Source organism: Anarhichas minor, unplaced genomic scaffold, assembly GCF_050575085.1.
Source record: "Anarhichas minor isolate MPS153535 unplaced genomic scaffold, ASM5057508v1 ptg000027l, whole genome shotgun sequence".
Taxonomy (NCBI): domain Eukaryota; kingdom Metazoa; phylum Chordata; class Actinopteri; order Perciformes; family Anarhichadidae; genus Anarhichas; species Anarhichas minor.
This window is the reverse complement of record NW_027466473.1, coordinates 5,144,234-5,156,708: the sequence shown is the minus strand read 5'-3', so window position 1 is coordinate 5,156,708 and position 12,475 is coordinate 5,144,234. Positions and strand designations below refer to the sequence as shown.

General features: G+C 39.0%; 1 protein-coding gene across 1 annotated transcript; it reads left to right on the top strand.

Moving 5' to 3' along the window:
- The first annotated feature begins 672 nt into the window (after positions 1 to 672).
- Positions 673 to 5,364, top strand: pcp4a (Purkinje cell protein 4a). Its single transcript, XM_076101353.1, has 4 exons — positions 673 to 840; positions 1,034 to 1,085; positions 3,878 to 3,910; positions 5,231 to 5,364. The coding sequence occupies exons 1-4, from the start codon at positions 673 to 675 to the stop codon at positions 5,362 to 5,364; spliced, it is 387 nt and encodes a 128-aa protein (XP_075957468.1).
- Positions 5,365 to 12,475: the final 7,111 nt, after the last annotated feature.

Sequence of the window (12,475 nt, the reverse complement as noted above, 5' to 3'; positions counted from 1 at the left end):
ATCATGGTGTGATCAAGGAGATATTTTAGCCCCTTTAAGAACTCTGCAAATATTTCATAGTTTAAAAGAAGTCGAACTCTTTGAAATGAAATAAGCTCCCCTCATACTGTATCTGTTGGTGCCTACCGCCATGGTCCCTATGCTCATAGTGTGAGAAGGCTATGAAGCTAAAGAAACAAAAAAAATCACAAAAAGTTGCAGCTGGTTATTGATCTCAGTTTATATCGCATTTGTCTTCATTTCTCGATATTGCGCCGCATCTTTTGACTGCGCCGAGACAATCACTCAAATGCGACTGCCGCTCTGCTCCCGGGAGCCTGGATTCCTTTGCTGGTGTCCTAGTGGGTGGAGGTATGATGTATGGTGCGTGGCACTGAATACCAGAGCACAATCAAGCGGATGAGAGTCTGTGTGGCGCTGGGAATCCCGACGGCATTGACTCACTTTGAGTTCCGTGCGTAAACAGAAAAACAGATGGCCACACTGTCCAACTATAGTTTCTCTTCCACCGGCTCTCGTGATGGCACACGGGGACAAACAGGAGGAAGATGTCGGGTTTCTCATGCCAGTTTTATTTTTGTAAATAAAAATGGAAAGATCTGAATTGTGAAACTGCAGCAAACCTTCTCACACACACTTGTCTCTGCATTTGGAAGCTGAGTGTATCTTGTAATGTTGCAGAGCAGCAGCGGGCTGTCAGGGAGCATTGGGGAGCTGTATAAGCAGCACCAGAGTGAGCGTGCCCCTACAGCAGAAACATGGATTATAGATCAGCATATCTCGTCCCAGCTCCCCTCAGACAGAGCAGAGGCCGACCTGCAATATGTTCACTGTGACTGGGTTTAGTGAGAGGATGACTTCCTATGATGTTCTCTCTGTGGGGAACATAAGAAATGTCTTCGAATCTAAATGTTTAACTTACTGCAAATGAGCATTTTGTGGAATATTATCAAAATGAACAATATCTAATAGAAAAAAAGTTATTCGTATTCCACTATTGACACAGGGTATTTGTTTTGTGTTTTCTTTGCAGAGACAAGCATCTGGAACAATGACTGGAAACAGCAAACCATCTGCTGGCCAAGGTATTTTATAACCATGCTCATCAAGTATGCAGAAATACAGAATATTACTAATGTTTCGTTTTTACCAATTTATTGTAAGGTGCATAAGCAGCTTCTCGATTACATATAGTAAGAGAACAAAGCTTTGGCTAGTTTTGCCCTTTTGTTCTTAAGGAAAATATGATTTTGATTATCATGCAATAAAATACAAAACCCCACAAACTCAAATGAAAACTCTAATTCTACAGTTCATCTGATTGTAATTTGATTTGAATAACAAAGTATATTGAGGAAATGGATAAGAATGTATGGATAGAATAGATGAAATATAATATATACAGTATATATATATATATATATATATTTCATACTAGTAGAATTATATGTAGGAATATACAACTTTATCTTACACAAGCACAATCAATCACAGTATAAATTGCATGCATTAGTTGATATAGAGACAGTATTCAAAGGTAAGAGACAATCCTTGAATCACTTATTTTTTATAATCATAAATCATCTTCCATCAGTCCTCGATGATGGTAGAACTCATCTGTTCGCAGATGACACAATTATGTATACATTAAAATCTCCAACCCAGTCGCCACAAATGTTCATCGGCATTGTAAGTTTATGCAAAGCACATGTCAACAACCTCTACTTCTTCTACTGCAACCATGTGTAAAGCCTAGCCTAGCCTACGGCTAACTTCTAACCAAACTACACCAGTTTATTCGCTCCAAACCAGTGGATGGAAGCGCACCTCATTCACTATTTATTTTGTGTTCATTTAAGAAACACTTGACAATTAAACTGAAACTCGACTACTGCAATGACTTGTCACTCTTGAAGAGGTGATGCATCTTGAACGGCTTATTTTGTGAACAATACATTTGTTCAGTTAGTTCAGTTAGTATCACACATATTTTTTCTAAAATGTCTCAATATTCCTAAATGTGCTGTATTTCATAGTGTGACCAGAGATAATTTGCCAGAGAAATTGATTTGAATATCTCTGTTGTGTTTTTTATATAAGAAACAACAAACCACGAGTTATGATAAAGGACAGAGAAACACTCGGCCATGGCCATAGTATTGCATCATAATGTAATTCCAACCCTGTGAGTTATAAACGGTAAAATACTTGGCAGGATTCTTTGAATTTCATAAATGGTGTTAAGTGCAGAACTGTCATGCTGGCAAAGTTGGAGTCCTGTTTCTATAATGAGATGAATCTGAATCAGCCGGACATTTCCTGTCTGGCTTGAATTACCGGTAGTTAACTTAGCTTTAAAAAAAAACAAAACTAATATTATGATGAATATACATTTACCAGGTTGTGTCCTGTTACTTGGTCTCCTAGTTTCAGCCATGCTGGAGGATACTGTATATCTTGTAAGTGCTTTCTGCAGCCTGCACATCCACAAAATTAGGTTTCAGGGCAGCATATGATACAATACACGAAGGAATCACTGAATGTAATCTCCTCCACTCCTTGAAGTGAACCTTCTCCTAACACAATGGATGCGGCAGGTGAATAGCAGCCCATTCCCTGCTAAATGGCTCCGTGGCCCCATCCGGCACATAAAGCAGCCCTGTGTACCTGGAGACCATGTGTCACCTCTCCTCTCTGGGGCTGCTGATAACACTGTTAGGACCCCGTGTTGAAATGGATTTCTGTCCCAACTTCTGGGACGATGAAGTGTCTTGCAGCTCAGGCTCAGTCCGCAGGGAAACATCTCAACAGTGATCAGGAGGGATTTCAGGCAGCTTAATTGAATTTCATAGAGGCATGAATTGCATTCATTTGACATTTGCCCATTTCCACACTTTTTCACTCTTTATATTGCTCTTTGGTTTAGGAAGGTTACTGAACTCTAATTCACTCCAATAAATGAACAGTGTTGTAAAGCTTTGTATAAGTTTCTTCCATCATTTATATCATATTTATTCAACACATTATCACGATATTAAACATCGGAGACCTAAATTATGAAAGAGAGATGGAAAGAAATAAAGAGATGATGATCCCTTGTCAGTGAAGACGTTGAACACATACATACATTTACATACATACACCCTCAGTTACTTGTGTTTACCGGCAAATTCACAGAATATTATATTTTATCTCTTTGAATTTGAATTTATTAAGAGAAAGAGAACAGGACGCACGTTTCCCTCAAACATCTTCATCATGAATATTGAGAATATTTTCTTCACATCGGTTTCACAAGTTTTTCAATGGAAAGTTGCTTTTTTCTTAATGTCAAGCTGTGATGACCTGTTGGGATTGACTGAAAGGACATCATGTGTGTATAAAAAACAATAACTTTTTCACCCTTTTCCGTTGGACACAATTGCTTAGTTTGAGGGAATAAATCTGTTATTTTTCCATCGTTTGTTAATATATCATAGTCGAACCCGTGGTTCACTTTTTATTGCTTGACTTCACCGTTTAGTTGCTCAGTGCTCTTTAGACTGGGCCGTCATCAATCACAGTCCATACAATCTTAGGAGGCTTTAAGTCCCACAGGAACCAATTTGACCGTGACCTTTCACAAACCTCTTATGGAAATACTTCCATCATTCATTGGGGAAATATGATTCATTCATGCAGCAGCACGACACATTACTGAAACTGTGATGTGCCCTCTGTGGTGTAAAGGTCATCGACGCTGAGGAGCAGGTGTAATTTTAGAGAAGGAATGTGTGTGTGTGTGTGTGTGTGTGTGTACGAGAGACAGAGAGAGTTTGTGTGGCTTCTGCAATCATGAAATATGAATTTATTTTCATTGCCACACGTGTCATCCAAGGGCCTCAAGGTCAACAAAAGGTTCCATCCAAATGTAAGTAGGCCATTTGGAAAAATCCCTGTTTATGCTGCAGCGCTCACGTCACACAGGAGGTCAGCACAGTCATGCACGGAGCGCTGTGCTGCATGACAACTGAGTTGCTCGAATAAATACCTCACTGGGTAAACACATCGCATAAACCAAAACCGTTTCACTTGTTTTAATCTGCTTGTGTGTTTGCACTGACTTGGCTTCAGTCTTCATTGTACACTTATTATTTGGGCACTTAAGGATGTGTTGTTGTTTTTTGCTGTATATGATAATGTTTTTTTTGTAATATTGAACCTTTAAATCTGCAGTTATTTTTCCTCTCCTTTCAACGAGGCTTGTCTCGCCATCTTCACACAGTTATACAGTATCAATATGTAGAAGCTTGACTACAAGTCTGCTGCTATTTATAAATGGATGATTAGTCTGTCTCCTGTCATAAAAGACCAATGTGTTCTCTCTCAGACTGTGGAGAGCAGGTAACCTTCTTCGTTGATATGTGGGCTTCTGTGCTGTCCTTTTATTGAATGTCAGACATCTGTAATGACATTTACATCTGATATGATGAGGTCACCCAACGAATGAACAGAAAAAATGCCCATAAAACCTGTTTTCTCTGCATGTTTTATGCGTGTTCCCTCTCTTTGAATAAACAATAATATAAGCTAGGCGGGGATGCGCATTTGCCAAACCAAGCAGTTCCTCTTCATCCGTCAAGTCTTTTCTCTTGTAAATGCAAAAACATTTTTTTTAATATGGAAGTATATTGACGACAAAACATTAGAGAGAGCGCAGACCAAATTCTGTACTTCTGTACTGCTTTGAGCTAAATGCTAATGTCAGAATGCTAATATGCTGATGTTTCGCCGGAAATTGAATGAAAATGTATCATGTTCACCTTCTCAATGTGTTAGCACGCTAATATTTACTGGTTAGCACTAAACACAAAGTACAGTACTGGGAAATATTTGACCATCACCCATAGAGTAGTAGTGCCTGATAGGCAATGTGAGGGACATCTGCAGTCTGCTAAGAATGTTGTCATCATAAATAACATAAAACAAGTTTGAGTTGGAAGATATGCAAGTTGGGTTAATTGGAGACTCTACATTGCCAATGGGAATGTGTCTTTGTATGTCAGCCCTGTGACTGACTGGCAACCTGTCCAGGGTGCACCCACCTCTGGCCCAATGTCAGCTGGGATCGGCTCCAGCCCCCCCACGACCCTCTAAAGGATAAGCAGGGATAGCTAATGGAGGGTTGGCTGAAGTTCGAGTATGATCAAGAGATTTGTGAATCCCCCCCCCCCCCCCCCTTTCTCCACAGATGAGAAGAACAAGAACAACCTGCCCCAGGACTTTGACATCGACATGGACAACCCGGAGACGGAGAAGGCCGCCGTGGCCATCCAGTCCCAGTTCAGGAGATTCCAGAAAAAGAAGCAGGATGTGAAGTCGTAGAGTGGAGTGCCGTCCACTGAGTCGTCACTCGATGTGGGCCTGGTCTTGCATGTCATTCAAACTGCACCGTCATGAACTGAAAAGGAAGGGTGGGGGTAGGGTTCCTGAAGGTGGAGGGTCGGGTGGTGGGGTGGTCTGGGGCTAAATAGTAACTTCGTGAAAGTCTGTGTAATTACAAACTTATAATGACTATGATATTCAAAAATGATACATTATCAAATTCTGGGTGTGTGTATTTAAATCTTTGCTATAATTTAGCTGTTTTTGTTTTTTACTTCAATGACACAGTGGAGCTTAAAGTTTAATAGTTTTTCTTATGTCACAATCAGTGTAATATACCCATGTGAACAACAAGGTAAAATGAGTCTTCTCATAAATGATCAAACACTGATTAAATCAGGGGGGAATATAAAGCCACATGCATTGCTGTGATTGAGACTTTAACTTGGGTCACGATTCCATCGACTGTCTCAGCAAAGAGTCTTAATCAAAGGATGTTTCAGCTCCACTGGAGGTCTGTTCATGGCATTTCCCTCCGGCTGGGTAAAATGATCCCATACAGTTGCCAGTGCTTTCACGTCGTATGAGTGATGCTTTTAAAATCAAATCAAGGTCTAATTTGTATTGGGACGTCGGAGGTCTCCCCTCCATCACTTCTTTTCATCTGATGACATGAACCTCTGAGCTGTGTGTCTTTGTTGAGACGCTAGATGTTGTGCTTGTGAATTGATTCCACTTGTGTTTGGTTTCCATTGTTCTTGTTCCAATGTGATTTAAACCATGTCATTGTTCAGTTGCCTCACACATGTGAAACTGTACACACACACACACATGTATGCATGCAACCCTGCACAGATACACACTCACACACACACACATGCTGAGAAATAAATAAAGATATTGTAACGGAGTGCAAGTTGATTTACTTTCAACCAAATTGTTCCGGTTAGCAGATGTGACTTGTTGCCGGGGGAATGGTGGTCTAGACCTGCTCTATATGAAAAGTAAAAACATATCAAATAAATATTATATTATACTATACACAGTATGTGCTGTAGATCCTATTAAACTAGATTTATTCATTTCTTTACCAATTATCCCTTTGACCTTGCAATGAACTCAATCTTTTGTTTGTAAGATTGAATAAAATAATCAAATAAACAGATGATACACAGACCTGGAATATATCAACAACTACTTTCAAAAGAGAACTGTTCAGCGGTGTTGGGATTCCATTACAGAAATATATCCCACCAGCCTGAATGAGTCCCAGTGTCCGAGTCACCTCATCCTGATAGTGCAGGTTGGAGATAGAAGAAGGTGGCAAACACTGCAGCACGCCCTGTCATAAAGGCTGGCTGGACCCCCTTGACCTACATCCAGAACAGCTGTTAACTAGCTAAAAATAATCTCAAATACTGCAGCAGAATACACTGTTAGTGTTAGGCACTTTACTGAATCTATTCAATGAGAGCAGTCACACATTTTTATTTTTTAAATATATAAACTTCTGAAGACAGACACACTTTCCTCAAAATGCCAACGTTAAAGAAAATGAGTGGCAAAAGATAGTACAGTAAGATTCCAGCGTCAGAGGGTGGAGAGACAGTATCTGTAACAGGAAGACACGGCTCATGTGTTGGTAAAAGCTTTGCCAATAGACACAGTGGAATTGGACGATCTGCAACAAAAGAGCAAAAAGGGGGTGCTAATTGAAAACCTTGATGTAATTAAGGAAACGGATAATTAAGACTTAACCCGTGATGCAGAGCAGACTATGAACGAGATAGAAATAAACAGAACTAGAAACACAGCAACGAAGACTCACATACTTCTTAGAACAGAGAAGATGAATAGCGTCAGAATGGGTTTAGGAAATGAAGATCTATGTTTGCTGTTGTCCGAGGAAGTAATGAAATAGAGAAATCCTTTAATAAGCCAATGACTCTAAGGACTGCTCATGAATGAGATGGGCATAGGTGGAAGGTGGAAGTGGGGCCAGAGCTATGTGATTTGTTTGAAACAGTTAATGGAATCCTTCAATGTGTCATTAGTCCAGCGTTATTTAACATCATGGTCAATGATATTTTTATGAATCTATAGATAGAAGGATATGCTCATCACTATATGCCGATGGCGGAGCTCTGTGGATCATGGGAGAGATGACACCAGTGTGCTGAGAAAGATTAGGGAGGCTATTCTAACGGTACAATGATAATAGAATAGAAGATTTAAACTAAAGGAGATAGGTTGATGAGCAAAAGCTCCATTCATGAGGGCAACCGATGGAAAATTAAAGGAATTGAACTACTTGGGAATTTGGCTTGACAAAAAGATGTACATTTAAAGTACATGCTGAACTAAAAGCAGAAACAAAATGTTTAAAAAGTAATCTAAGTAGCAGCTAAATCTCTCTCAAAAGATTCTGACAGAGTTCAAAACAAAGTGTTTAGACCAGCATTGTGGCAGTGAGATCACCTCTAAGCAGCGCTGTAGTGGTAGAATTGGGAGAAATCCCACTAGAGCTCAGAAGGGACAAACTTGCATCGGCTTTCTGGATTGCTCTTAAAGGATGTGGGGATGAAAACAGCACTAAAATCAGAAGAACCCGGTGTTACTAACGTTCTCCTCAGGCTAAGGTTGATCTTATTATCATGGAGCTGAAGACAGATTGGGTGGAAAGTGAAATAGGACACTGTGCAAACCAGTATATAAGGAATTGTTTTTATAATTACTTATAGATATTTACTGACTGCTCAAAAGACCAAAATGATCGTGCAGGAACAGAGTTACAGATACACCATCGGTCTGTATGATGAGACGATGGCAGCGATTGTTGAAGAAGTGAGACCAGAGGATGTGCTTTGTATTGAATCTGCAGCAGTTCTTCTAAGTTTACGGACTATGAAGCCGATTGGGTAAGATGTACTGTTAGACATTTGTCAGTGTTTGATTAGAGTTCAGAGATCACTAAAAGATTACTCAACATCAGTCATAGAGGCATTTAGTGAAGGGGAAGGTAAAGCACGGGTCTAAAAGAAAATATCTGAACTTTGGCTAAAAATGTATGATGAGGACACTAAAGGCAGAACATACCATGAAGTTGAAAAGACATTTAGAACACAGAGAGGAAGAAGAAGAAGTAGAGAGGAGGTGGTTCTATCAGGTTATGGTTTGAATAAGACACTATTTCTATGGAGAAAAGCAAATACACATGTACGTGCACATTGTCATAGTTTATAATACTGAACACATATTCATGCACCGTGTCAAATGTATTGATGAAAGGGTAAGTTTACAACAAAGGGTGAGAGAGGCCGGACGTGAATGGGATTTGTAAGGCATACAAGGAACAAATGGAGATACGGTGTGGGAAACTCAGAGAGGGGTAAATCCTTTCTTAATGAACCCTCCTGTTATGTTCCGGGTCAAACTGACCCGTTTCAAAGTTTGAAAATCTAGAAAAAATATTTTAAAGTGCTTTTTCTGTATGAAACTTCTTCTGCTTGCTTTAATTAGTGTAATGAACATTAAAATAAATGGTTCATATCATTTATTTGCAACCCCCCCCCCCCTGCAGGTTTATATTACACAGATGATGTTCGGGTCAATTTGACAAACTATAGTTATTAGGATTTTTTTGGTTTCTGACAACTTTTGGATGATTAAACATGTGGGAACATCATTGCTGCACCTAAGACACGAACATAACAGGAGGGTTAACCAACACAGAATTAATAGAATATAGGTTTTGTTTTTAAATTGTTTAGATCATGTTACTTTTACAGGAAAACTAGATCCCGTTCTGCATACACGGCAGGCAGGTGGCAGTATGCAGCTAAACATTGGTAGAGGAAGAAGAAGAGGAGGAAGGAGGAAGAGGGAAGAGGAAGAGGAAGAGGAAGAGGAAATGGCGCACAGACTGAATGGAGTGAGTAGTGAATGCTGTGTTATTTCATTGTGCGTGTCCTCTGAGATCAGCACCGTGTCCGCTGCGGTCCGCAATGCTCCGCGTTTTGTCAACGCCATCATCCGCCCGTGTCCGCGTGCAACACAACCTGCACAAATGCGTACGTGCCCAGTCAGCAACACAGCCTCTGATTGTGGACAGACTACAGCGAATGCATCACGGATCATCTCGCCACCAGGAGGCTTCAGCAGTGACTGCGGCTAATGACAACAACTCCTTTCAAAGCAGGTAAATGCTCCAAAGAATAAGGGAACACTTCACTCACACATATCCATCAACGAAATATTCAAGTTGAAAATCTTTATTGATATCGGGATACCTTCACTTTTGTCCCTTTATTCAAGAAAACATAACATTACCAATTTGTATAAAACTGATGCAGGGGTACATGATCAAAGGTAAACATGTAAATAAATAAAATATGAGTATATATAAGAATATAAATATACATATGCTATTAAATATTAATATATATAATAATAGCGTACATATATATATAAGTATGCTATTCATCCTCTCTGTTCTAGGAAATATACTGTATTTATAGTAATATGTGAGTCTTCGTTGCTGTGTTTCCAACTCATTCATAACATTCTTAATTTGTTATTGTGGTGCCATATTGACCCAGTTCTTGATAATTATGCTCAAAGTTTGGTTTGGAGTCTATCTCTTCTTGTGAATGTGGAAGTTTACTAAAAATATAATTAACTGTACATAGAACATAATATCTTTGTCCTTTCTTTCCTTCTACAGAGATAAAACAATATTAAAAATAAGTCATAAAAGATGGCATAGTACAGTATGTCGAAAAGGTAAAGAAAGTCATAGTACAGCAGGTTAAAAATAATGCTAAAAAAGTCATAGTACAGTTTGTCGAAAAAAGTATTAAAAAAAGTCATAGTAGCCGTAGTATAGTATTTCCAGAAAAGTCAAAGTATAGCATGTAGCAAATAGTAAAAAAAACAACTCATAGTATAGCAAGTCGAAAAAAGTAATTCATGGTATCAAGAATAAGTTATTGTCATTATGCAATACAGGAATTCACCGAAATTCAGTTGTAGCCCAAACAATTCTCTGGACAGATAATATGGCCGACATCTTCACATTAAAAATTCAACATGAGGAAAACATTGTCCATCAAGATGCATCATGACGTAAACACAGAGTCCACCTCCTCCCGTCCCACAGGAGCCCTGCGCTCTGTCCTGCTGTCCGCCCGCCAAGTGCCGCTTGATCCGAGATGAGTGATGGAGGCAGGTCTCTGTGAAGATGAGGGCTCAACAGTCACCGACCCCCCCGCTCATTTCATCCATCTTTGTCAGAAAAAGTTGGTTTAGTGTGTCAAAAAAACTCATAATATAGTAGGTTAAAAATAATACTAAAAACGTCATAGTGTAGTTTGCCGAAAAAAGTAAAGAAAGCCAAAGCATTGTGTTGAACCAAATGCTAAAAGATGTAATAGTATAATAGGTCAAAAAAGTCATCGTATAGTATGTCCAAAAAAGGTCAGAACAGATGACACAGTATAGTATCTTGAAACTAGAAAATGCATTTCCTGCTGAAAATGCGTTGGAATGCTGAAAGCTGAAATTAATTGTCAAAAAATTGCTGAAAATTAAGAAATGGGAGACTACCCGTCTGAAAAATGTTGAAGCTTGAAAGCATTTAAACTGCACTGCTGAAAACCCTTCTAGTTGAAATGTCTAACTATGGTGTCTGTAGCTGAAAGTATGAGAAGAAGAAGGCTTTGAAAGTTGAAGAAGTTTAACAGGATTTGAAGATTTTCTCCATAGAGATCCCATTCAAAAGAAAATTGCAAAAAGCTTAATAATTCAAAAAGTTGAAAGATTACAAATATGAAAAGTCAAAGCACCCTCTCCTGAAAGAGCTGAACATTTTGATATTCGAATGGTTTCTGTAGCTTAAGAAAATTTCAGCAGTAGTGATATTTGTTGTAGTAGTAGTAGAAGTTGTAGTTGTAGTAGAAGTATTATTAGCAGTAGAAGTATTAGTAGCATTTGAATAAGTACTAGTTGTAGCAGTAGTGATATTTGTAGTAGCAGTAGTAGTAGAAGTTGTAGTCGAAGTATTAGTAATTAGAAGAAGTAGTAGAAGTAGTAGTATCAGTAGTCGTAGTAATAGTAGTGGTCGTAGTATTTAATATAACAGTAGTAGTAGTAGAAGAAGTAGTAGCAGTAGTAGTAGTACTAGTAGCAGTCGTACTAATAGCTGTAGTAGTATTAGTACTGGTAGTAGCAGGAATAGCAGTAGTAGCAGTTGTGGTATATGTAATAATAGTAGTGGTAGTAATATCAGTAGTGGTAGTAATAATATTGATGGTATCAGTAATAGCAGTAGTAGTAGTAGCAGTAATAGTAGCAACAGCAAAAGTTGCAGTAGTAGCAGTAGTAGTAGTGATACTAGAAATATTAGTAGCAGTAGTAGTAGTTGTCGCAGTATTAGTAAGAGCATTCATTATTTCAACAAAAAAGCCTAATTTTGAGCGTAACGTTTAAATACAGTTAATCCATGAGGCTTTTATTTTGAAAGGGTGGGACTGGGTGGGGGAGAGAGGGGGAGAGGAGACATAATCTTAATGTTTGACACACATAAACAGAGTTTATTAAATGACAGGCTTCATCACAAGCATTTCAGTTAGAATTCACTCTTTGGGGCTTTTATTTTGAAACGGGGTGTGGCCGGGGGGGGAGAGGAGACATAATCATAATGTTAGATAAACATAAACAGGTTATTAAATGACAGGCTTCATCACAAGCATTTAAGTTAGAATTCATTTTGTGGGGCCTTTACTTTAAAATGGGGTGTGTGTGTGTGTGGGGGGGGGGGGGGGGGGGGGGAGTCCTCTTAAAATCTCTAAGACCTGAATGACTGTGTGAGAGAGAGAGAGAGAGAGAGAGAGAGAGAGAGAGAGAGAGAGAGAGAGAGAGAGAGAGAGAGAGAGAGAGAGAGAGAGACACTCACTTTGATCTCTCTGGCAATCTTTCTCATTTGGAGATTGTCCTGTTTTATCATTTACAGCTTACATGACTATTGTCCTGCTCTGCCATGTCTTTCCTCGTCTCTCCCTCTTGTGTCGTGGTGTGTGTGTAAATGTCACTCGAATCAGGAAACTTATCAGAA

Bases quoted from the DNA above. Each gene is read 5' to 3' on its own strand.
- pcp4a (XM_076101353.1), top strand. From the start codon at position 673: ATGTTGCAGAGCAGCAGCGGGCTGTCAGGGAGCATTGGGGAGCTGTAT. The intron at 841-1,033 runs GTTTAGTGAGAG...TTTTCTTTGCAG, and splicing joins AATATGTTCACTGTGACTGG to AGACAAGCATCTGGAACAAT. The intron at 3,911-5,230 runs GTAAGTAGGCCA...CTTTCTCCACAG, and splicing joins ACAAAAGGTTCCATCCAAAT to ATGAGAAGAACAAGAACAAC.